Here is a 26944-nt window from a genome sequence, read left to right as displayed (position 1 = left end):
TTTAAATGAAATTATCTTCAAAAAGTAAATGTCATGAACCAATCTAACGTTTCAAATAAAGAACCGATGAGATTTTGCAAATTTTATGCGTTTTTTTTTTTTTAAAAAGTTATCAAGCTCTTAAAAAATCACCCTTTAGCTACAAAGCCAACGGAGTTGCCCTTTCTCGTGCTTATTATTAAAAAAAAATATTTTTTTAAAAATTCAATCATTTAATTGACATTATAATAAAAAAATCACGAACCTATTATTTACAAGCAATTTTTATTGCCACCTCTTATACGATATTTTATTTACTACGCACTGCCTGTATATGTAAATATAATACATACACTACATATATACTCGTACAAGTATGTAGATAGATATTCACTGAACACGCGTTACACTGCAGCGCCGCTACATCATTCGTGCAGTTGTGCCAAATGTCCCAAAAACTGTATGCCCCTGCGATTGTATACGATGAAGAAGAACGGATGATCGACACAGAACATCAATGGCTTAGAGCGCAACGAGGAAAAGGCGTTCCAGAACAACACCACTACAAATGAGAGTACACAAATTAAGCTTACAAATACGCCCGTGTCGGACATAAAACGGTTCATGCATGCATTCAATCAATGTTTCAGGTAATTAAATTGAAATTCATTGCTTACTCGATTCCTCCAGTTCGCCAATGCCGTCCTCGCTCACGGCGAAATGGGCCTCCTGTGTCACCTGCCAGGCGCTGGGCCAATGTAGATCCACATTTGCTGTGGCATTTAGTAGCTGAAATTAATCGAAGCTCTCAAAATGCAAGCGATTGCACAATAGACCCACTACAACACAAGCGACACAAGCTCAACAACAAGGAGCTGGTGTTGTTTGTGTTATTGTGCTTAGGTACTAACCTGCTTGAAAGCGCCGTCCAAGTTAGTGCGTTGTGCGAATTTAAATTGTGGCAAGAAAACGCGCACCAAAGTCGACTCCAAACGGCCGCGTAGGTGGTCTGCTGCGCCTGTTGTTGCCGCCCGCTGCTGCTGCTGCTGCTGCGCAACGCCTAAGTCCTCCGTGTCGCCTGTCAGGCCACACAAGTCATCGAGCAATGTCACATTGGCACTTAGACGCCGCAGCAGTTGTGGCAAGCCATGCTTTGCTTGTGGCAATATGATGAGCATTTTCAATTGCTGCCGCTGTAAGGACAGCTCCAAGGCGCTTGCATTCAATTGCGGCAATTCGCCATAAAGGAAAATGTCGTCTTTGCGCATGGCGTTTAGGTAGGCGTGTGTGTGCGTTTGTGGCATGTAGAATTGGCGCTTGTGTGTGTCGCGCTTTTGGAAGTTGTGCGCCCAGCGTGAATTTATGCGCACTACATTGATTAGTTCGTTGCGTTTGCTGCTCTCTACGGCTATGTTGTTGTTTCTGTTGTGCTTGTTTTTGTTGTGCTTGCTACTGCTGTTAGACGTGTGGCTGTTACTTGCCACTGCCGCATCATTATTATCGATTTTGCGGCCTTTGTCGTCGCCATCTTCAATGCTGGTGTTGTCCGAGCTTTTGTTAGGCTCCTCGCTCTCTTCTTCGTCACCCTCGTTGTACAGCACAAATTGCAGATTTTTCAATTTCCGTGTGAACCTTTGTGCATTGTAGACATCGGCATACAGCGTGTTGTTCACCAGAATCGGACTGCCTGTGATGTGGAAGAACTCTTCGAACTCCTGCATGCCGCTGTCATCGGCGCTGGTGACTTCATTGCTTGTGGCACCGTGCTGTGTGGCGGCTGCAGTGGCGATTTCTTTGACCGTGCCATGCAGTTGCAGGTACAATTCCAGCATTTCCTGTGGTGCAATCACAAAATTCCTTGCTGCATCCGCCTCGGCCAGTATGTGTGCCAACAGCAAATGCATTAAATCGGTGGCGTTGGCACTGCTGTCCGTTGTGGTGGCGGCTAAGGCCGGAGCATGCTTGGTACTGCATAAGAGCCACAGTGTAAAGGCTGTAAATAGCAATTTTTTTTGCTTACTTTGATACTTTAAATTTTAAAATCTTTATTTGCGACACTTACATGTGAAAAGCGTTTTGCCGAACATATTTTTAACTTATTCTTTAGCGCGACATTTCAACAATCAGTGGAAACACAATTCACTACTAAATATTCAGAAATCTACAATAATTCAAGAGCAGACGATATTGGAGCGCAAATTCAGAAACACATTAGGGTGGTTCCTTTTTTACCAGCTCGTGTTGTTAAATTCTCTAGAAGTCATCTTTTTAAGCAAGCAAAATGCTGTAGCGTTCTCACACCTAGCGTCTCTCTAATCGTCGTGCCTTGAAACCGAAAAAGTATACCAACCTAATATTTGAGCATATATTATATGCGCTTATCATATTTCAAATGCTTATCAATTCTAGCGGATTTTCGGCTGTGAAGCGTGCTTGAAGCATTTATTCAAAATTCGAACTTAATTTTTGCTATAATTAAACATCTCATGTCTAAAGCTCATATTTTATGCGACAATTTGTTTGTTTATAATGTACAGATATAACGGGTGATTCATTTCGAGGTGTTCTACTTTTTTAAAGAGAAAACACAAAAACTCCAAATTTAATGTGGGATGTTTATTATGATTCGAAGGAAAATTCTTTGACATTTATTTTTTGAAGATTATCTCTTTTAAATTTTGGCCGCGGCTTCGACTCAGATGTTCAATCCATTTAGTCAAATTTTCGATGACTCGTTCGAGCATTTCGACTGGTAACTGGCGGGTGTATGAATTAGCCCCCACTGAATTAACCCCCACCGGGCAAAATGACTTAAGCCCCACCAATTTCTTAGTGAATCTTTCCCCACCAAAATTGACGGAATCCCCACGAAAAAAAATGAATTAAACCCCACGAAAATGATTTTATCCCCACCAATCGAAATGAATTAAGCCCCACCAAACGTGGGTGTTCTTACATGACAGAATCCCCACGAAAAAAAAAAGGAATTAATCCCCACGAAAATGACTTTAGCCCCACTTTACTTCATTTTTAATTTATTTTGCTTGCTTTAAACGTCAAGTTTTTAAATCAAAATTTTAACAAAAATTCAATTATACATACGTATGTAATATTTAAAAAAAAGGTAAAGAATTAAATGAAAATATGAAAATGTGAGAAAAAGAAAATAATTAAAGAAAAATGTGTAAATATTCGTCAACATCTTGACGACAAAAAGGGCATTTAAATTTATTAAAATTGTTTGCCACACTCTCTTATGGTTTCTCCTTTTACGAAATGTACATACACTGTGATTTTAACCTTTCGTAAAAGGAAAAATTTTCTTCTATTATTTTATAATTTACAAAATTATGGTTTCTCCTTTTACGAAATGTGCACTATTAGTGATTTTAATACTTTTCACAGAAGAATTATGAACACCGGGGTTTTGGACCGACCAGGGATATTTTTTTTCGAGCGCTCGAAAAAAAATATCCCTGGTCGGTCCAAAACCCCGGTGTTCATAATTCTTCTGTGTCCAAATTCTTCTTCTTTCTGCTATAATAATTAATTATAAATTTTCCTATTATGTATTTCTCATTTTTACCAATTCTCGTTCAGACTCTTATATTGTGAATATCGATAATTCGAAAACGATCAGTGCATGAATCAGTAGTGGCCATTCGAATTTACAACAGCTGTGCCATAATTTCGAACATAACCTTGCCATTTTTGTTAAAGTGAAGTGATTGTGAAGTTTTTCATATTTTTATAAAAATAACATAAAAACCAATTTCTGTTATTGATTAACTAAACAACATCAATCGAGCGCTCGAAAAAAAATATCCTTGGTCGGTCCAAAACCCCGGTGTTCATAATTCTTCTGTGAAAAGTATTACGTTGCTAACTGTTTGATTTATTTTTATAAAAGATCACGGAATTAAAATGAATTAAGCCCCACGAAAATACTTTTATCCCCACCAATCAAAATGAATTAAGCCCCACCAAACGTGGGTGTTCTTACATGACAGAATCCCCACGAAAAAAAAAATGAATTAAACCCCACGAAAATGTTTTTATCCCCACCAATCGAAATGAATTAAGCCCCACCAAACGTGGGGGTTCTTACATGACAGAATCCCCACTAAAAAAAAAGAATTAATCCCCACGAAAATGACTTTAGCCCCACTTTCCGCCATTTTTAATTTTGTTGTAAAATTGGTGGGGCTTAAGTCATTTTGCCCGGTGGGGGTTAATTCAGTGGGGGCTAATTCATACACCCGTAAATGGCAACTGACACGCGTGATGTTTTTTTCCTTGGCCTGAACCAAAGCGAGGTTGTCCGCCAAAAATTTTAGACTTTATATAGTATATTACCACAGGAAAAAGTATAACGGCATGATATCTCTAGATCTTGGTGGCCAATAAACCAGCCCAAAATGTGAAATTATGTGCTCACCGAAGTGTTCTGTAAATAAATCTGTTAATTGATGCGATTTGTGGGAAGTGGCGCCGTCTTGTTCAAAACAATCGTCGCCGGGGTCACAAGCTTGAATTTCAGGCATCTAACAGTCGGTTATGATGGCGTGAAACGATCCGTTGATATTTAGGTTCGTACCGACATCATTTTTGAAGAAATAAGGACCGATGATTCTACCGGTTCACAAACCACACCAACCCATGTTTATTTCTGGATGGAATGGCAGCTCTTGTATCTCTACAGGTTGCTCTTCGTCCCAAATGTGGCAATTTTGCTGGTTTACACACCCATTGAACTAGAAATGGGCTTTTTCTCTGAAAAAAGTTTGGTTTGAAAACTTCGGATCTTCTTGGAACTTTTCAAGAGCTAATAGAGCGAAGCGATGTTCGAGTTTCGCCAAAATATTTTAGGAAAATGAGTGGCATTTAAATTTTACAAATGGTGAATGGTTAAAATTGAACTGCTCTTTATGGTTCCATAATTTTATAAAATACAGGAAGCTTATATGTAGATATAAGATCTCATCTCAATGTCGTATAACCCGAGTAATGCCAATGTCGATAATTTTTCCATTTGGTTAGAAAAGTGAGAGTTCAGATGATCCAAGCTTAGTTTCGCAAAAGAAAATTTTCTTGTCAGATCAGGGATGTTATTTACCCTTGCATGCATCGGACAGTGACGGACCTTTAGATACGAGGTATGACAATTAAGTAATGAGACTGATTCCATAAAAACCGTATATTTGAAAATTATTCTACAACTCTGCCATCCCCTTCAAAGTAGTTCCCTTGGGCAGCTATACAGCGATTCCAGCGCGTTTTCCATGCTTCGTAACATTTCTGGAACGCTTCGACTGGGATGTCCGCGAGTACCTTCGTCACGGCCGCCTGGATGTCCGTAATCGACTCAAAATGGGTTCCTTTGACCACCAATTTTGTTTTAGGAAACAAAAAAAGTCACAGGGTGACATGTCGGGCGAATAAGGCGGCTGTTGCAACACGGCGATCCCTTCAGAGGCCAAATACTGGGACACGCTGAGGGCGGTGTGGCACGGCGCGTTGTCGTGATGAAGGATCCAGTTACGAGCGATGTCTGGGCGCACCCTGTTGACTCGTTTTCGCAATCTTTCGAGTACTTGGCAATAGTACACTTGATTCACAGTTTTCCCGATGGAACGAATTCTTTGTGGACGATTCTACGGTTATCAAAAAAGGCAATAATCATTGTTTTTACCTTCGACTTGCTCATGCGAACTTTTTTCGGGAGGGGGGGCGCGTGGAGACAACCATTATCAAGTGCGTTATCACATATTTCTTGCCTTTGAAAGTTATTAGAAAACTAAATATGATGCCTAAAATCCAAATCCATTTTAAGGAAAATTATAAAAGAATCTCAAACATATATTGCATATTTGTCTCAATATTCTTTGCATTAAAGTGATTCAGACGTGCGTAAAGCAATATCGCCAAGCGTTTCATGCTGACACAAAAAAAACTCCTAAAAGAACACGACACTCAACATCCTGAGTAGCACAGTTTGTCCCAATGGAACAAAAAGGGGCAAAAGAAGGAAAAGTGCAAAACGAAGCATGACAGGAACACATGTGTAACCCGAACAAATTGTTTTCAATTTCCAAAATCGTTGTAACTAAGCGCGACAGGCAGCTTAACAAGCAAGAGCACTTCGCTTAAAATGGATGTTGAAGACGTGGGCGGAATGTGTGTGTTTGTAGAAAATATGCATAACGGCATTTACGGGAATATATAAATATACTGGTTAGGCTAGTCAAAAAACTTTGTGTGTTTTTGAATATTTCTACAAGAGTTTTTAAGTTCCCTAAAAAATGAATACTTTTATTTCTAAGATAAGATCGATAAACTATCATGATATTAAGTAAATTGTTATAAGAAGGACTTACACTTTTGCTGTATTTAAATAGTACTACAGGAAATTTGGTGTTATTTTATGTACAGCAGAAATTTCCCCGCGATATCTTTTAAAAAGTACATGTAGGTGGTTGCGTTGATAAGACTTCTCCGAGTCTTTCGATACGAAACGAGAATTCAGACAAGGCGACTACCTATCGTGTGATCTGCTGCTGGAGAAAACAATTCCAGCTGCAGAACTTAATCGAGCAGGTACAATCTTCCATAAGAGTGTACAGCTTCTGTCGTATGCGGACGATATTGATATCATTAGTCTCAACATCCGCGCCGTTAGTTCCGCTTTCTCCAGACTGGCAAATCAAATGGGTTTGGCAGTGCAGTGAATGAGGACAAAACGATATATCTCCTGTCATGAAACAAACAGTTGTCGCACTCGTGACTAGGCTAACACGTCACTGTTGACTCTCATAACTTCGAAGTAATAGATAATTTCATCCACCTTGGAACCAGTATTAACACCAAAAACAACGTCAGCCTCGAAATCCAACGGAGAATCACTCCTGCTAATGGAGGCTACTTCGGACTGAGTAGAAAATTCAATAGTTAAGTCCTTTCACGACGAAAAAAAACCAAATTCTATAAGTCACTCATGATTCTCGTCCAGCTGTATGGTGCAGACGCATGGACAATGACAACATCTGAGGGTTTGGCGTAACGAGTTTTCGAGAAAAAGTTTCCCCGGAATATTTATGGTTCTTTGCATATTGGCAACGACGAGTCCCGCAGTCGAAGGAACTATGTCGGTCTGTATATACATACGTGAGCTCGTGCCTCAGTTTTTGAGTTATCAAACTGAAAATTGGAAAACGTGCTTTTCTTACCAAGCAGTTGCTCATTCGAAGGCATCGCCGATATCGGAACTTTTGTGCGATATATCTATGTAGCTGCCATACAAAATTGGCCAATCAACCCCAAGTCCTTGTTTAGAAAATTGTTTTATTTGACAATACATATATCTTTTTAACATTTGGCGAAAGTGATTATCCAAGAGTATTCTACATAATAATGAGAACGGACCATAGAGCTGCCATACCCACAGATCGATCAAACTCAAGTTAAAGATCTTGCATAACCTTTTAGCTATAATTTTTTCTTGTTTTACATTTAATTTAAAAAGAGACAAACTTCAAATGACCTACTTCTCTTCGAGCGCGTTACATTACGAAGGTGCGTTGCAAGATCATGTTGCATGGACATAGCTGCAAGAGAAATACGCCGTTACATGAAAAGTTCTGTAACTGCAATTGGCTACTTGTCGTTGTAGCAGGCTTCATGTCCTTCGTGTAAAAGTGTTCTATTTCTTACGCCGCGTGCTTGCCAAGCTGGAAAACATGATTTTTCCCGAGTAACTGTATTTCTATTTCATGTTATTTTTGCTCGCATTGCATTCTGTATTCCTTTTTCTGCTACAGGAGAGTCCAGGTGTGTTTGTAAGGGGTTTACTCACACTTTCAGGAGAGTTTGAGTGTGTAGGTGTGCGTTAGTATGTGTAATGGTCCACCTTCGCCGCTCGCATAACTTTCTTTCTAATTCCGTTGTCGCTGTTGCCTTCAACACGGGATTTATGCAAAATCCTTGAATTGTTTCGCAAAGCAGAAACACTTACAACAGTTAAAATGGAAGTAAGCAAAACGAAATTACAACAAAAAATACGAAATATACATTTCAAATGAAGGCACATATGTATATGTGTGTGTCCAATTCCTTTATATACGTGTGTGCATATTTGTTGCAAAATCATACATAAAGTCTGCTCACGTACGATTTGCTTTTAAGTTTTTTTATTTCTCTGCTTCACATTTTTGTTGCCCTCACTCAAAAAAACGAGAGAAAAAAAATCGAAAACAACTGATAGACAGACAGACCTGCCACAGCCAGTGCAATGTCGCAGTTTTGGACTGTGTGTGCATGGAGACCTCAAAGGATATAAAGCACAATATGCTTCAGTTATGAGTGCAAACGATTCGAGTTGGAAAAGAAACATCAGAAACAACAGCAAAAACAACAACAATATGCTTGTAGTTAGTAAAGGCAGCAAATCCAACTGATACGCACTCACGAAGCAAAAGATAAAAGCGCAGTTGTGCTTTCTAAGCTGCAAGCACAGATAGCAGTACTCTCATACACCCACACACACACACACATAAGCGTGCACACGCACATGCAGTTAACTATCTACTTGTTTAGTTACAATAACCATATTTATTTCGTTTTTGCGAGCACTCTTGCAGCGTTGCTGGATGGGTGGGTGGGGCTGTGTGGCAGCAGACAGTTAGCTAAACGCTCGAGGTGTTAGAGGCGGCTGGGCATTGGAAATCTTTCGAAATTTTACACCTGCTAATACTCACTTGCGAATGCATATGTGTGTGTATGCATATTTATGTATTTACTTTGTTGCAAATATGCTATATATATACTCTGTAGATAAGTATATGGTACATGCATATATAATATGCTACAATTTCTTATACTTTTTCACCGCCTTTGGTGTGCATGTGTGTTTGTGCTGTGCGATTGGCACGTACTTGTAGCAAATAACAAAATGTCTGCCCTTTTATCTGACTCCATTTGGCTATGTGGGTGTGTGTGTCGGGGTTTATTTAGCTCATAAAAAGAATATTTTGCTTTGCATTGAAATTATTTGAAATTTAGTTGAAGACATTGTTGCTCTTTAAATATTTAGAGTTTTTTCGGATAATTTCCAAATTTTATGAAATATTTTCCTTAAAGAACTATGAATTTTCTACATGTATTTAGAAAATAATTCTAATAACATTGTTTTTGTATAGTAACATTTATTTCACTGTAATAGCTATTATTGTCATGAACTGAATATATAGTATTATTTTATCTTTTTCAGCATTCAAGAAAATATATTAGTTTGGCTCGTATTTTCGGGGAAATAAATAATTATTAAAAACATTACAATGAAAACAATACAATGAAATTTAAACAGAAATACAGTTATGGACAATAAAATAGAATCATCCGTGGTACTAATTTTTCATTCTCAAAAAAATTATGAATTTGATTTAAATTCAACTAAGTTATATTTTTATTATGTACTTCATATCAAGTGCTATTGGTAGCAGTAAAAATATTGGAACAAAAGAATTCATAAATATTACAAAAACAAAGGTAAACAATATATTTCAAAAATTCGATGGACAAAAAAATAGAATCAAAAACTTTTTCAATAAAAGAAAAATATTTTTTTAAGGGAACTAATAGAAAAATTGGTAGTACATTGTAGTGTATTCTTAATCGTGTAATCCCGATGCACATCTTCTAAGCATAGACCTAATTAGGCTACCGAAAGTGTTCTGTGGAACAGAATACCAGACCTTTGTACCTTCTCTCAGAATTCTGCTTTATTTTTCGGTTTAAGGGGTGCAATATTTTCCTTAACAATTTTCCGTAAGTTTTTGATGAGATTCAGATCTGCTGATTACTCTGGCCAAGCCATAACGCTAGCACCATGATCTGAAAACCACTTTTTGGCAAGACCCGAAATATGTTTCGGGTCGCTCTCTTGTTGGAATTGCCAAAATGCAAAGCCAATTCCAGCCAGCATTTGAGAATATGAGATTATCTAAAACCTTAACGTATTTATAGCGGTCTATGTTTTCTTGTATCCAAAATATAGGTCCCGGAACACAATATGAGAAACAATACTAAACCAATATATTGCCCCCACAGCGTTTGAAAGACCTAGTCGTGTAGCGGACGCACATTTCTTTGTTTTTTGGACGTCGGACTCATGCATAACTATCATTTCCTATCATATTAATTTTGCATTGAGACTATAAAATGTCGAACCATTTTTTCTTAATTTTCAGCTCCGCCCTAATTAATGTGTCGTTTTGCAAACTGAGTACGATTGTATCTATGCCATTTTCTCAGCATTGGCACCTTTCGGGACCATGTGCCAAAGCAATTTTTCTCCACAAGTCGTCTTCTTACTGTTCTCGAAGAAATTTTTGCAAATAATTCTTATTGAATGGCTGCAGAGGCCTTTAACGGTACGCGCATCGGCAATCATGCAATATTTCGAACGACTTGCGCAGTCATTTTTTTGTGATCGGGCTATTTTTTCAGACATTTTAAGGCATCAAACACAAATATTTGAGACATATTTCATATATTTGCAATTTGCCGTTACGCATGACCCATCCCTTGCAAATTTTGGACGCACAATCTTTCCCCCTCTAAACAATGTTTTGCTTGACCCATTTTTTTAAATAAATTCATAATTGATACAATTATTCATTCCACAGATCTAATTAAGTTAATATAACTACTTTTTACGCTTTTTAAATTCAACATTTTTCATTTATGAAACTATTTCGCTATTGATTCTAACGGGTGATTTTTTTGAGGTTAGGATTTTCATGCATTAGTATTTGACAGATCACGTGGGATTTCAGACATGGTGTCAAAGAGAAAGATGCTCAGTATGCTTTGACATTTCATCATGAATAGACTTACTAACGAGCAACGCTTGCAAATCATTGAATTTTATTACCAAAATCAGTGTTCGGTTCGAAATGTGTTTATCGACAAATTTTGTTCAGCGATGAGGCTCATTTCTGGTTGAATGGCTACGTAAATAAGCAAAATTGCCGCATTTGGGGTGAAGAGCAACCAGAAGCCGTTCAAGAACTGCCCATGCATCCCGAAAAATGCACTGTTTGGTGTGGTTTGTACGCTGGTGGAATCATTGGACCGTATTTTTTCAAAGATGCTGTTGGACGCAACGTTACGGTGAATGGCGATCGCTATCGTTCGATGCTAACAAACTTTTTGTTGCCAAAAATGGAAGAACTGAACTTGGTTGACATGTGGTTTCAACAAGATGGCGCTACATGCCACACAGCTCGCGATTCTATGGCCATTTTGAGGGAAAACTTCGGACAACAATTCATCTCAAGAAATGGACCCGTAAGTTGGCCACCAAGATCATGCGATTTAACGCCTTTAGACTATTTTTTGTGGGGCTACGTCAAGTCTAAAGTCTACAGAAATAAGCCAGCAACTATTCCAGCTTTGGAAGACAACATTTCCGAAGAAATTCGGGCTATTCCGGCCGAAATGCTCGAAAAAGTTGCCCAAAATTGGACTTTCCGAATGGACCACCTAAGACGCAGCCGCGGTCAACATTTAAATGAAATTATCTTCAAAAAGTAAATGTCATGAACCAATCTAACGTTTCAAATAAAGAACCGATGAGATTTTGCAAATTTTATGCGTTTTTTTTAAAAAAAAAGTTATCAAGCTCTTAAAAAATCACCCTTTATTATTTTGTCACTAAGCACGAGGCATGCTATTTACACTTTTTGAATTACAGTTAACTGTAAAACTCGACAATGCTATCTTTTCCTTTTTTTTAAAAGTACATATTATTGCCTTTGTTATTATGCCGAAAAGTTACTACATAGATGAAAAATTTCAAAAAAATTATGATATTGTTTCAAAGCAACACCTTTGATTCTATTTTATTGTCCATAACTGTACATATTTGTAGACACTTTTTTGTTATTTGGAACTTAACATAGTGTCCGTACACATCGTGGGAAGGTGTATAGCTGCGAAAGTTGCTATCAGACTTAGTTTTTAAATCTGCCTTTTTAAAAGAGCACGTGTCCGACCATTTGGAAATCCTCACAACTTTTGACCTCATACCGGACCATTTGGATCATGGAGTCGCCAAACCGAACCGGCGAAGGTGTTGTGGGTGGGAAGAAGTCGTTGGAGAGGGGTAGTGAGCCTCTTTATGAATGGGTCAAAGATTGGGAGGGAGGTTGGTGAAGGGGTTTACTGCCAGAACCTCTCTATCATCACCATCTTCAGACTTCCTGACTATTGCAGTGTCTTTCAGGTCGAAGTTGCAGCCATTAAGGTAGGAGTAGATTTAATGCTCCGGAGTGCAGCCTCCTTCAAAGAAATCACCGGTGATACTAGCATTGAACTTATTAACAGTGGGTTCAGGTTTGGCCAAGGAGTGCCGAACCTCATTGTCAATAGCATCGAGTGTTTTTGTGATGAGACCGGCATGGGTACCAGGCTACAGTGGAATCGCAGAAAATTGTAAAGCTAATAAGTAAAGGCACCCTAGAACCGCTATGGGTAGAATGAGAGCGGATCGCTGCTTCCGTATTCTCTTGTGTTTTACTACTAGATAGCAGTGCTTCGCGGAAGCTGGGCCAGCGCTGGGCCACCACCGAAACAAGTGCTGCTGCAAAAGCCCCTTGGCCAAAATCGATCTCAAGAGATCTTGTGATCTCTTTGCATTCAGTAAGACTTGGCTCTCCCTGGTTGTGGGGCTTTTCACAGGTCATTGGCCTATTGGCCTCCTTCTGGTAAGGTTGGGAATCTTGGCTACTATGTGTTTTGCTAATTTATAAGTAGTTCTTCTTTTCTATTTCTTCTCAAAAGACTACTTGTATAGCAATCTTTTTAAATTTCTTAGTTTAATGCGCGTATCGCTTGCCTTGCCTACCCTAACAATTTTGTTAGTTAAAAACTTTAAACAGGCGGCAATCTTAAAATGTTAATTTTGTGCATGTAACAGTATAAAATGAAGAGGAAGGATACTAAAGATTCTTTTAAGTGGAAACGTATTGTCCTCATAAAACCTAAACAAAGTGGTCATTGACTTCATAAAATGTAAACAATAGACTCAATGAACCCAAATGTAATCGAAGGTTTAGGACTTGGCTAAAATTAAACAAAAGGGCATTGACCTCGCAAAATGTAAACAAAAGGTTCATTGAATCCAAAAAAATTTAAACAAAAGAGTTAGTCACCCCAAGTGAAGCAAAGGTTGCGGACTTGGCAAAATATAAACAAAAGGTCATTGGCCTCATAAAACGTAAACAAAGGGGTCATTGACCTCGGAAAATGTAAGGAGAGTGATAACTATTCGTGCAAAAGATAGTACTGTGAAAAGGCCTATCAGTAAAATATGTTTATTCTCTTCGGAAGAAGTAAGTTTCCAGCAGGTGAATAAACACCATAGTAACATGACTGCTTTTCTTAATGCAAACAGCAATGGCAACGATAATATGTGAAGATTTTTGAGTAAATAAAACTCCAAACAAAAGTGCTATAAATCTGGAATTTGGTAGTTTAGTATAACCTGGAACCCTACTTCAACCAAATGAAAGGAATATACGATTACATCACGAGACTGAAAAAACAATGTCATTTCCTTTTTCCAATTTTAAATCAAACTGTGAAATGATCCAAAGAGTTAGGAATGGATAATGAGCTATTTCTGCAACCAAAAAGGACACGTCGGAAGCCATTTGACTTTGTTGGAACCATTCATCAAATTCTGTTTGGAACGATGGATGCAGATGATAGAAAGAAGATAGAAAAATACCTAACCAATTTATTAAACAACGAGAAGAATATGAAAAAATTGATCCAGACGTCTGTCATTGATTCATCGTTGAATATTATGAAAAAATCGCAAGAAGAAGTACGAGAAACTTGAGATGTAGAAAAGTATGTTAAGTTCACAAACAAATTATCGGCACTCACCTTGACACGGTTTAAGCGATCGAACGTTAGCGATTATCAGATACGTTTAGGCGCACGGATTGATCGAGAAAGAGGCTGGGCGCCGTCCGCCAGTCCCTTTTATTGATTGCGTTTGGTGTCCTCGTGTGTGGTGTAGATGAGTTGAGGATGGTGTGTGTAGTGTGGGATGGAAAGATAATGTGTTGAATATGGTGTGTATGTGTGGGGTGTAGTTATCTTATACCATTTAAAGTTGACCCATCTGGCAACGCTGTAACTTTTAACAGCGCTGACAAATCGGCTAATGTCATACCGCGTTAGAAGCGTCATTCGAAGACAATTTATACCATATAACAGTACACTCCAAAAGAACGCGCTGAAATTGTTCAGCTTTATATTCAAAATAACTTTTCAATTGTGTTAACTCAACGTGCGTTTCGCAAAAAAAAAAATAAACAAAAAAGTGCTCCAGTTAAGAACACAATTAAGTCTTTATACGCAAAATTTGTGAACACCGGTAATCTCAGTAATGCCAGTCATGCATCCAGACAACGCACAAGACGTTCTGATGAAAATATCGAAGCTGTACGAGCCAGTATTGAGGAGACTCCATCGACATCGAGTTATCGCCGCTCTCAGGAATTAGACATCTCTCGCACCACTCTCCGACGCATAATTCATAACGATTTGAAGATGTTTCCATATAAAATTCAAGTGGCACAAAAACTAAACCCAGCTGATTATCCGCGACGCCTTATTTTTGGCAAATGGGCCATCGAAATGGCTGATAACGAACTTGACTTTTGGCGAAAACTCATCATGTCAGACGAGGCACATTTCTCGTTGAATGGAGGCGTAAACAAGCAAAATTGCCGATTTTATGCCACCGAAAATCCTCAATTAATTGAAGAACAGCCTCTTTACGACCAAAAAGTAACAGTTTGGTGCGGTGTTTGCGCGAATATGATCATCGGACCGTATTTTTTCGAAGACGATGATGGAGCCACGACAACAGTCAATGGTGAGCGTTATCGAGCCATGATAACGGATTTTGTGATACCCATTATTCGCGAAAATGACATGGATAACTTCTGGTTTCAACATGACGGGGCTACATGCCATACAGCTCGACCAACAATCAATTTATTGCGACCATTTTTCCCCGGGCGATTGATATCGATGGTGATGTTGACTGGCCACCGAGATCACCAGATTTGACGCCACCAGACTTTTATTTCTGGGGTTATTTGAAATGCAAGGTATACGCTAATAAGCCAAAGACCTTAGCTCAACTGAAAGCCAACATTCGACGTGAAACAGCCGCCATATCATCCGAAACATTGGCCAAAGTCATGGAAAATGTCGAAAAAAGAGTGCATTTAGCTGTCAAAGCTAAAGGTGCCCATTTACGCGATCTAATTTTTAAATATTAGCTGAAACAAATCCCCTTGGACCAAAATAAATTATTTTTGAAATGAACAAAAAACATTGTTTTCTTTTGTTCTTTTTTTTTAGAAACAAATGGGTCAACTTTAAATGGCCTACCCTGTATTAAGAGGGGGGCGCAGAAGCTCATTTAACCAAAATGCTTTAGACGCGATTTACCACATTTTTGCCATTATGAAAAATTGGTAAAAGAATTTTTCAATTTGAACTAAAATTACGATGAAATGAAATCTTATATTAATTACGTCTAATACCGTTATATGGAAGTTCTAAAAAGCACTAAATTCGAAGTTTGATTATTTTATAATTTTCCTTTGACAGGTGTAAATCGGTACAAATTGCTTTTGTATAGACTTTTTCATTAAAAACTGTTTTATTTACATTTATAAACCATTACAAGTAAATACTAATACATAGATATACCAGCAGGTGTGAATTACTTTTCAGCACATTGAAGTATGACTACATTTATGTATATGCACAAGTTGGTATGTATGTGTTAGCATATTACAAAGTGAAGTTTATTGACGAACAGATCATTTCTTTTGCTTCTTGACATTTTTTGAAAAGCAAATACATGTTTCAACTTTACACAACTTTATTTGCACAGCAAACACTTGTACAAAAAAGAAGGCTCCACAGTAATGACCTCGAATTCCTGCCGGCAGCCAACTCAAATAACGCATACGCCATGTCGGCAAACACAAGCGAGTACACAATACACGATGCTATACAAATTCAAGGGCCGACCAAGCGCACATACACATATACATACATGTGAGTGGAGTATTGATAAGTATACACAGGCGAAGAAGTCAGTTTGTACATAAACACACAGACATACGTACACAGTCATAGCCGACACATACTTACAAACAGTTACATAAGCATTTATAAATAAACAAATATTTGGCTGTAACGGTAGTTAGGTAAATAACGCCACTGCATATTTGTATTGTTCAATGTTGAGCGTGTGGCGAAGGACTTGAGAAATGCAAACCCAACAACAACAAAAATATGAACGAATAACTGTTGAAAAAGTGGCGAAACTGCAAATACTTGAGACGTTTTGAAATCTATGCGCACACGTCAAAACATAAAAAAACAAGAAAAAACAAAAATCGAGCGCAGACTTCAGTTGCAACATAGCAACAACAACAGCAATAAGAAAACCAAATATTAGACTAATAACAGAGAAATAATCATACAAATGAATAGCTCGAGAGAAATGTTTGCTGAGGCACATTTGAGGCATATCGAGGGGAGCTGAAGCGGCGTAAGCATAAGTAAGATTTGCCAAACTATGGAAAACGCCAAGCGTGGAGTGCAACTTAGCTGAGTGAAGTGTAGAGTATGAAAAAACATGAGTGTGCTATTGTGATTGCATGTATATATATGTGTATATGCGTGTGTTTGTGTAGAAAGGAGCTGCGTAGCCAAGTGAGCTGATCTGACAGTGAAGTGCAGACGCGCCGCTTGTCTAATGATGTGCCGACGACAAGCACGGGCAGCAACATGGTAAGGGATATTGAGTAACTGTATATGTAGTGTCGAATGCGATGCTGAGAATGACAACAACAACAAACAAAAATAACTGTTTTCGTGCTTTTAAAATGCGCTGCGCAGTTGCGGCAGAGGGTGCGTGCGAGCGGAAGAAGTTCAAGTGGCAGATTCAGCTGAAGTTCGTTAGCGTATCCGTTTCCGTTTTGTTAAACTTGGCGAGTACAAAGTTGCGAATATGCTAGAAAATATACAATATATGTATATAAGCCTGTGTGTGTTTATGTGCAAGAATAGAAATGTAGATAGCTGTGCGCCAGCGAAAATGCCCGAGGGTCGCATGAAAAATGAAATCAAGTGGTGGCGAATGCACGAACTAACAGCAAGAACAATAGCAAGCCGCTAAAAACAACGGCAACAACAAAACCAGCAAATTACTTGCTTTTTATGCAGTCAATGTCGAAGTTGAAAGAGTTTAAAAAGCATGGAGTGATGATTTTCGGGATTTGGCAAATGAAAGCGAGACGTGTGCTCGGAAACAAACACACATATACGCATTTATTTCTACGTTTATATATAAATAGTTAGTAAAGATAAGAGAAAACGTTGATTTTGGTATCTTTGAAATAAAATAACCTTCACAAATAAAAAAGTTTCTATACAATAACTTGATTTGGGTTGTTTAGTTTGTATGGCAGATATATGCTATATTTATCCGATCTATACGATTTCTTCAGATCTTGTAGTGCTGTCTTGGAGAATAATCTGTGCAAAATTTTGTGAGGATATCTTGTCTAATAAAAATGTTTCCCATACAAAGATGTGATCTGGATCGTGCAGTTTGTATGGCAGCTATACGCTACAGTCGACGGATTCAAATAATATGTTCGGAGAATATAGCGCTTCTTCGGAAAATAGTCTATGCCAAATTTCGTGAAGATACCTTGTCTAATAAAAAAGTTTCCCATACAAGGAAATGCATTTTATCGTGCAGTTTGTATGGCAGCTATACGCTACAGTCGACGGATTCAAATAATATGTTCGGAGAATATAGCGCTTCTTCGGAAAATAGTCTATGCCAAATTTCGTGAAGATACCTTGTCTAATAAAAAAGTTTCCCATACAAGAATTTGAATCTGATCGTTTAATTTGTATGGTAGCTATATGCTATATTGACTCCATATCGGCGATTTCGACAAATGAGAAGCTTTTCGGAGAGAAAAGTATGTGTTCAAAAACTCAGATCAATATCTCAAAAACTGCGGGACTAGTTCGCCGTTTCCTTATGGGTGTAACAAACTCCTTGTTAAACTTCATGGCACCGTACAGGGTATTAAAAGGGGTTAAGCAATTACTAAGCACGCCATATTGTGGTGTCTAATAGACGTGACAGCCAGAGCGGCAGACAAGTAAGCAAGAAAAAGCGTTGAGACTTAGACAAACAACGCTCGTGTGTTCAGACGCCGGCGTAGATGGGCATAGACAGAGAGACAGACAAAACGTTTAGTTAGTTTCACTTGTAGGTGTGGCAGCAACGATGTGTATGTGCGGGACAATTGCAAGTCTACAGCTATGCACGACTAAATGGTTGGCTGCAATAGTCTGCGCACGTGACTGGATTCTTTAAAATGTTCAGCTTGCTTGAGCATTTTTCTTTTGAAGTTTCACAGTTACCCCTAAACTACTATTTGTATGAGATAATGCGTAGACTTTTTGTTCTTGCCGCATTCTTGTTGCAGTCAGGTATTGCACATAACTGCACAATGTTGCTTTGCTTTCGCTCAACTCATTCTCCACAAACATGTTTGTAATGTTTTTTGTGTGGCCTCAACAAGAGTAGACTCACCTTGAGTTGCTACTGGAAATTTCGTAACGAAATAGCTGAAGTAAGGTCACCTTAGTGTGTAGTCAGCGACTTTTTTTTTGTAAAATTGAAGTCTCTGGTAAAGTCTGAAAGATTTGTGTTACTATAAATGATATCTTCACTTTGAAAGTTCGGTTAGATTTTTCAGTAAGATTGGAAGAGAAATTTACAGCGTTAGTTTCAGTGTTAGAAAAAACTTTTAATTTTAATTATTTTTAATTTACATTTTTATTAGATACTAAAAATTCTTAAAATTTTTTTAGATGGCAGCTCTGTTGGTCAAAAAAATTATTTTATGGTGGAACAGTTATAATACAATAATTATATCAAAAATTATATAGTAAACTTCTCACAGAGTTGCCACCTGTTAATTTTATACGAAAAAAAATTTTATTGTGGACCAGTATAGTTACCAACAATATAATAAAGTAAAATTTTTTCTCATAGAGTTGCCACCTGTTAATTTTATATAAAATTGGATTTCCATGTCATAAATGATGTATATAATAAATGCTTAGTTTAAAGTAAATCTGACTTTTTTCTCTAATATGGTTGCTACTCAGAAATGTTACATAAAATACTTATTCTAAAAAGAAACAAAAAAAACATCACTTAAAAGCAACTAGTATGTTGTAAATTTAATACCAACCAAAGTCGTGCTATTAGGTGGCAGTCCTTTTCGACAAAAAAAATATTTTTGCTGGACCAGTAATAATATACAATAATAATTATAACAAAAATTATGAACAAACAATTTTTTTCTCATGGAGTTGCCACCTGTTAAGTTTATGTAAAATAGGATTTTCGTGTCATAAATGATGTACTGGTATATAATAAATTAAAGAAAATTAAAAAAAAAACTGATTTTTTTCTTCAACATGGTTGCCACCCAGAAGTGTTATATAAAATACTTATTAAAAAAACAGCAATACTTAAAAGCAACTCTATAGTAAAATTACTACTAACCAAAGTTTTGCCTTTATATAACTATTAGGTGGCAGCCTTGTTAAACAAAAAAAAATTTTTATGCTAGACCAGAATTTAAAATTTAAAACTATACCAAAAATTATAAAAGAAAAAAAATTTCTCATAGAGTTGCCACCTGTTAATTTTATATAAAATAGGATTTCCTTTTAAAAGTTTTAAAAATCCAAAAATATAAACTTCATGATAAATTGTGTATATTTTTTTAATATTTTAAATTTTACTAAAGTGGCAGCTCTCATAAAAATGAAGCTGTTGTCAGAAAATAATTTTTCTTACATAATTAAACTTAAGTTTTAAAAATAATAATTTTATTTATTTCCTCCCCTAATAAAATTAAATTAATTTACTGTCAAATGTGGCAACACCATGAAATTTTGTAATTTTTAAATAATATTATTGTATTGTGTAGCTCAAATAAAATTTTTATCTTTCGATTTTCGAAAATAAAAGACTAGCTTTAACTCATTTACTTGACTCGAAGAGGAAAATATTATAAAAATTGTTTAAATTTTGAAAAAAAAAATTGAAAAATTCGTGCTTTACTTAATTTGGCATGTTTTCTGACAAATAATATCTTCATTCCCAGCGCAAAAAGCAAAAAACGAAACTTCAAATAAAAACTCCAATAAGAGCGAAATCTTTCCAGCATTTGTTGAAAAAAAGCAACAGCAAGCAAATACCAGCAAATAATAAAAAATGACAACACAGTGACATTGTGTGGTCAATTGACGTTTATTTCATTGTAGTTGACAACAATGTTATAGATACATATACAACAATCGCGCTTGCATTTGCTGAATAAACCGTAGATATGAGTGCAAAGTTTGCATTGCCTTATTGTGTTATTTTTATTTCACATACATGTATACATACATATGTCTTTGTTTGTGTGCCGCGCCAATTCTGCGTTCTTTCTATTCTCCATCTTTTTTCTGCATTTGCAGTTTACCTTTCTTGTGTTTACTGTGTGCTGCCCTAACACATTGTTTACACATTTCATTCTTTGTAGCATACCAACAGGCGCAACTCTCCTTTTAACTCTAAAAAGCAAGTGTAGAGGGACGAAGGGACTCGTTAGTTCCGCTGTGCGAGTAAAATATGCCTGTGTGTGTATTTTCACTTCACATCGCTTCGTTTATTTTCCTCTATTACTAATGCATGTGTGCGTGTGATTTTTTCTCTAATTCACTGCAGACCTCTCTTTTTGTGTATGGAAGTTCATTTCTGCACTTACTATTTACAGCTCTGGCCGCGTATGTATGTGTGTATGCGTGGCATTGTGGCGCGTAGCAAATAGTTGGCAGCAAAGAATTTTGCGGTGATTTTATGTAAACAATATAGAGAATAGAATGAAATGAAATGAAACGAGCCACTCAACTAACAGAATGCAGAACGGCGAGTATTATGCCCACGAAGGGTTGGGGTAATCGCGCTGTTGCTGGGGCTAATCAGCGCTAGCAGACAATAAATTGGCAGGAATGCAATTGCAAGCGGGTGTGCGAACGGCAGTAAAGTGTGTGAAAAGAATAAAGTGAGGTTAGTTTTCGGAATTGTGTTGCAAGGACAATTTGGGAAATACTTTTTTTTGTTGTTTTGGGGTTACAAATATCTTTGCCAAGGGTTAGTTACACATATGACAATAGTAAAATATTTTAAATAACAAGTCTTGGTGGCCAATTTTGTTATTTAAAACAATTGAGTGGCAACCCCATACAAAAAGCTTTGCACACTAATTTAGAAAAATTATATATATATTTTTTTAACTTTTCAGTAGATCTTAAATAGGTTGTGGAAGACATTTCGGTTAAAAAATATAATAAATGAGGCTGCCACCTGCTGAAAATTATAATTTCAACGAACCAATGAGAAAAATTTGATTATTTTTTATTAAAGTTTTTAGAAAATTTGGAATGCCTGGAGTAAAAAAAAATATTTTCGAAAAAGGTTGCCACCTGCTTAAATTTTTTTTGTACAATAAAATTGGTGAATACGAGTTACGTTATTAGTTGCAATTAAAACCCAATTGATAATACAAAAAAAAACACTAAAATACAGTTAGGAAGCTAAAGAGTGTTAAAGAAATAAAATATGGCAATATGGTATGAACGTGTTAAGAAATATTTTTCCCATAAAGTTAGGTAGAAAACATATAGTTACAACGTAGGCAGCAAACTAAAGAAAACTAATTGGGAGTGCTGTGAAAAATATTTTTATGAAGCGTTGCCACCTGTTTTTATTAAATCAAATTTTTAAAAAAATAATAAATAATGTTTTGTGAATATCACAATATATTAATATCGTGGCTATCACTTTTTTTTAAGTTTTTTCTAAAAGGATTGCCACCTAATTTTAAAAATATAAATAAATGTTGTGGTTATGAATATTTTTCTAATAAGATAGCCACCTATTTTTATTATATTAAGACTAATTTATAAAAATTAGGATTTTTAAAATAAGCGAAAAATTGTAATTTTTGAGCCAAAGTAGGTTTAGAAATAAAGTGTAGGAGATTATTTCTTGTAGGTCTGCCAGTGGTTGCCACCTTTTTTTATTAAATTTGATTTTAAAAAAGTTAAGTCTGTAAATACCACAAAAAGGTTTAATAAATAAGTACTATTTTTTTTTAAAGGTTGCCACCTATTTTTATTAAATTAAATTTCTTTAAAAAATTAAATACTGTTTTGTGAATACCACAAAAAATTAATAAATATCACTGTTATGATTTTCTTTTCTAAAAAGATTGCCACCTATTTTTATTAATTTAAAACGAACTTATTAAAAGTAAAATTTTTAAAATAAACGAAATATTTCAATTTGAGCACGAAAAAAGTTAAAAAAATATAATGTAGGAGATAATTTCTCGAAGGGTTGCCAGCGGTTAAAAAAGTTTTTGTTCAAAAAAATTTATATTCCAAAGCAATAAGAGTTTTTTGAGAATATTTTATGCAAAGGGATATATTTTCATATATATCAAAGTGAGATTATCATACATCAAGTGGAATATTCGTGGAATGCGAAAATATGTAAAATTTTATAATTAGAATTTTCTTACAACAATACTTAAATCTACAAAAACTAATATTTAAGAATATCCATTATAATCCAAAATTAATACGATATATTTTAAAACCTTCAAAATTTCAAAACCCCATTCATTTAAGCATATTTATTAACTTAATCGAAGTAATATAAAGCACCGCTAAATTAAATAAAAAACTTGATTGTCTCCAATGTCAAAAAGCAAGCGAAAAGTCGGTAGAAAATTAAGTCTCAAAACTTAGCTGACGTTAATGATTGTCATAAACTGTCAAAAATTGAACTAAAGCACGACCAAACTGAAGCTGAATTGAGTTGACAGCAAACAGCGCTAATGAAACGTAGTAAAGTTCAAAAGATAATAGCCCTGCGGCAGCCAATGAAGGAGGCTAGACGGCGCACAGCCAAAATACATACAAATATATTTGTGAACAGAAGGTGCGTGCTTGGACAAGAAGTCTTAAACTTGTGTGGGTGTGGTACATGTTTTATTTTTGTGCCTCCACTTTTGGTGTGCAGCACACTATTGCCTACATTGAGGCGCTAATACTAATGGGAAAGTTTTTTATATGTATGTAGGCGTAGTCGCTGAAAGTGATGCCATCATAAAAGATTAAAAGTTGGAAAGTTCAAAGCCGAAAATGTGGCCGGTGATTTCAACAATTTCGCAATTTGCAACAGTTCAATGGCGATAAAGCTAATGAAAAGCAGCTTAAATGTAATTTATGTCAAAGCGATGGGTTTTATAATGCATAAAACACGCTCATTTAAGGATGATGTTTTGAATGGTAGATCATACTTATTTAAAAAGAATTTGTTGATACTGAAAAGATAGATATTTGAGGCAGAAAAAGTGGAATAGTGAAGCTGATTTCGGTTTAAAACTATTCAAATCGTATTATTTTATAGAAAATCTATAAACTTTTTGCTCATAAAAAATAAAATTATATGATATATTTATTGGTATACCTTCATATAGATTAGGGTAGGTAACAATCGAATATTTTTTCACCCAGAAATTTTGGTTGGCATACACCTTAAAAATATTCTCTCCAAGTATGTGCTCTTAATATTAATAGGAAGTTCCTTCACTTCCCAGTTTTCTGTCCTTTTTTATACTTACGAGTACAGCTAAAATTCTGCTTTTCAACTTAAAAAATATGAAACTCTCTTGCTCTCAAATCGCCACCAACTACTTTCGCCGCACAACTTTCTGTATGCGAATGAATTATAAGAAAAATATTTTCCAACTAACACTTATCCTTTATGCATGGCGTTCTTAAGTTTCCATAATAACAGTAAACATAAAGTAAATATTTTGCTATTGAAAGTGAAGCCGGAGCGTGGGCTACAAGTTGAACTTTGTAAATGGTATTTAAAATTGAGTGCAAAAAATCAAAAATTTTAGGGTAAAGTAAAGTGGACAGAACAGAGACCAGAAAAAAGATTGAATGCTCTTGACGGAAATAATTCATAAAATATAAATTTGTATGTGTTTGTTGCATTTATTTTTAAAGCGCTTATATTTTGTTTTCTAGTTTTGCTTTTATTTTCGTTTTTCCAATTTTTTATTCATTTATTATTGTTGTGAATGCTGTTTGCTTCGAGAACCTTTAATGTGTAAGTAATTCTTTGATTTGATTCTTTTAATTTTCCAGCAATTTTAAATACTCTTGGCAATAAATTTTTATATGAAATACCTAGAAGATCAATCATTTCTTTCAAATGATGGTCGCGACTACGTTTCAGATGGTCCATCCGTTGAGTCCAATTTTTGATGAATGTTTTGATTTAAGGCCTGAATCGAAGCCGGATTGTCTGCATATACTTTAGACTTTACCTATCTCCACCGAAAAAAGTCCAACGGTGGGATATTGGTGGCCAAACGACCGGCCCAAAACGTGAAATTATCTGCTTTCGGAAGTGCTCTCTCAATAAATCCATTGATTGTTGCGATGTGTGGAAAATGGTCCTGTATTGTTGAAACCAAATGTCGCCAAGTTCACGAATTTCAATTTCAAGCAACAAGTAGTCGGATATCATGTTGAAGCATCTATCCCAATGTCATTGAAGCGATAGCACTGTAGTAAATGCCACACGGATCTACTTGTCTCAGTCCATGTCCCGGTCCCGTCCATCGCATTTTGTGGACGGCGGTGATGTCAGGCTTTACTTTTACGTTTTATGTTTCCTAAAGATTTTGCGAACTCTTCTTGTGTTTGGTAACTATCTTTATTTCCTATTTTTTTTGGCTGGAAAGGACGTTCTTTGCTTTTCAAGCCACAATCACCACTTTTAGATCGTAAAAACCAACCTAGGTACCTCTGCTCATCTAGAGCATGGCCACAATAAACTTCCACGAACAATATTGATATTCAGTTGAGGATAGGTTAGGTTAGGTTAGGACATACGAGGACAGTAGCTTTTTAATACATGCATCGAATATTGGAGCAATGGAATAATACTAGAGTTACCTCAATTCGTGGCAAACTGGGCGAATAAATTTCGATACGATGATCTTTTCCACCAAAAATGTTGTGCTGGTCAGTGATTTTAGGCAATTTATGAATATTCTTTGAAATATTTATTTTTATATTTCGTAGCTTTTGCTATAAATTTGTCCACTTTCCTTTTCATCTTTCGTCAGTAATATATGAATGTAAATTTTTAATTATTAAAGTCACATAAATAGCAAAGGAAACATTTTAGAATCTGACAGGCGTACGGAGGCAAGGCACTTCCTTACGAGACTACCATTTCTTCTAAAAAAAAAATAGAAAGTGCTGAAATTATTAAAGTGAAACACTGAAGTAAGTGTGTTACTGAGGGAGCAGCAAAATTGTTAAAATGAAGTGGACTCAAGCAGGATCAGAGAATTTCAAATGAAATTTGTGCTTGCGCTTCTATATACATACATACATACATACATGTATCCCTGCGCATAAGTGAGTAAAGTGCTTTCTATTTCAGCACTCGCTTCCTTTACGCTCCTCCTCCGCTACTTACTGCCCCTCAAAGTCCTTCCTACTTTCTATTCATCTTGTACTTTCGTCTTTAATTCCACTTGCCACAGCGGCTATCTACGCCAGGACCCTCTTAGTGTCTACAACAACGTACTACTAGTGACGCGCATCATGTGACCATGCTATGGACTTAAGATGTATGTGTGTGTGTGTGTTGGTGTAGTTGTATTCTATGAGTCCATCACATTGCTTGCCTTGTCCTATTCTTATGCGCTTCATTGAAGCACATAATTATCAAATAATTGGATGCGACACCAGCTGTGACAATAAGTAGCAGCGCAAAAGCAACAACTACATGTCATCACTTAGTGAAGCGCTACAACTAGTAACTTGCTGGGCTGCAGCAGCTCTTGCTGCTATTGGTAGAATTGTGTGAATGAAAATCGAGTGGTCCGCTGGTGGTCCGCCATTGCGGGCGTAGGCGGCGTCAAGTGCTTACACATTACTGAACTACTTTTCCGTCAGCTGACAAGCGTTTGCTAATATTTGCAAGAGCAAGAAAAAGCGTTAGCATTAATACCCTTCACAGGTGCAAGATCTTTATCTTGATTTTAGTTGGTCAGTTTGGTTGCCTGCTATGCACTGTAGTGATTCCAGATCGCTAGTATACTTTATAGGTCCATCGACGAGTTCTTCTATATATTACAAGCCTCGTGGAAACTTAATCTAGCCCCTTCAGGGTATAAAACCTACGTAACCGTGTATATTTACCGAACGCCTCGTCTAAACTATATGCGGCTCTTATTTTCGCATTAAATGGGGCAAAACTTCGCTTAAGACTTCATTAAATTTCGCTAACAGCTCCAACTTCACAGCATCCGTCGAATCAATTTCGTTTAATTACCCATTAAAATATTTTTCCTTCGCTCTTTTTTACTACTTCCAAGTTGCGCGCAGAAAACCGTTGCAAGTTATGCTTTAAATTGCTTGTAGATGATGAAAGTTATTGCGTTAAGTTGGCAAACTTAAGATTATTTGAACACTGCTGGCAGTTCTCGTGATGTTAAGTGGTGTAGTTATGCAAGTTGCTGGAGAGTGTTTGATTAATTATGAGATTGCGAGTGAATTGCGCTACTCTTTCGAAAGGAGCTGATTATAGACACCAGTAATGCGGTATGTTTAATGGTAGAAAGAGAAGAGTGATTCAATATTGGAGTACGTTATAAGTAATAACAAGAGT

The 26944-nt window shown here is 36.4% G+C and overlaps 2 protein-coding genes across 2 annotated transcripts in view; both read right to left on the bottom strand.

Moving 5' to 3' along the window:
* LOC105229981 (apolipoprotein D) overlaps nucleotides 1-26944 on the bottom strand; it is a 527418-nt gene that overhangs the window by 64813 nt on the left and 435661 nt on the right. The gene's annotated exons all lie outside the window — the stretch shown is intronic.
* LOC105229977 (alaserpin) lies at nucleotides 300-2138 on the bottom strand. Its single transcript, XM_011210515.3, has 4 exons — nucleotides 2042-2138; nucleotides 891-1972; nucleotides 657-768; nucleotides 300-541 (listed from the first exon to the last, which is right to left on the bottom strand). The coding sequence occupies exons 1-4, from the start codon at nucleotides 2064-2066 to the stop codon at nucleotides 405-407; spliced, it is 1356 nt and encodes a 451-aa protein (XP_011208817.2). The 5' UTR covers nucleotides 2067-2138; the 3' UTR covers nucleotides 300-404.

The sequence above is a fragment of the Bactrocera dorsalis genome, chromosome 3 (genome assembly GCF_023373825.1).
Source record: "Bactrocera dorsalis isolate Fly_Bdor chromosome 3, ASM2337382v1, whole genome shotgun sequence".
Classification (NCBI taxonomy): domain Eukaryota; kingdom Metazoa; phylum Arthropoda; class Insecta; order Diptera; family Tephritidae; genus Bactrocera; species Bactrocera dorsalis.
This window is presented reverse-complemented; position numbering and strand designations above follow the sequence as displayed.

Excerpts from the sequence above, each read along its gene's own strand:
- LOC105229977 (XM_011210515.3), bottom strand. The coding sequence starts at position 2,066 with ATGTTCGGCAAAACGCTTTTCACAT. Across the intron at positions 769-890 it reads TGGACGGCGCTTTCAAGCAG|CTACTAAATGCCACAGCAAA; the intron begins GTTAGTACCTAA and ends GATTAATTTCAG. Across the intron at positions 542-656 it reads TGGCGAACTGGAGGAATCGA|TGGTGTTGTTCTGGAACGCC; the intron begins GTAAGCAATGAA and ends TCTCATTTGTAG.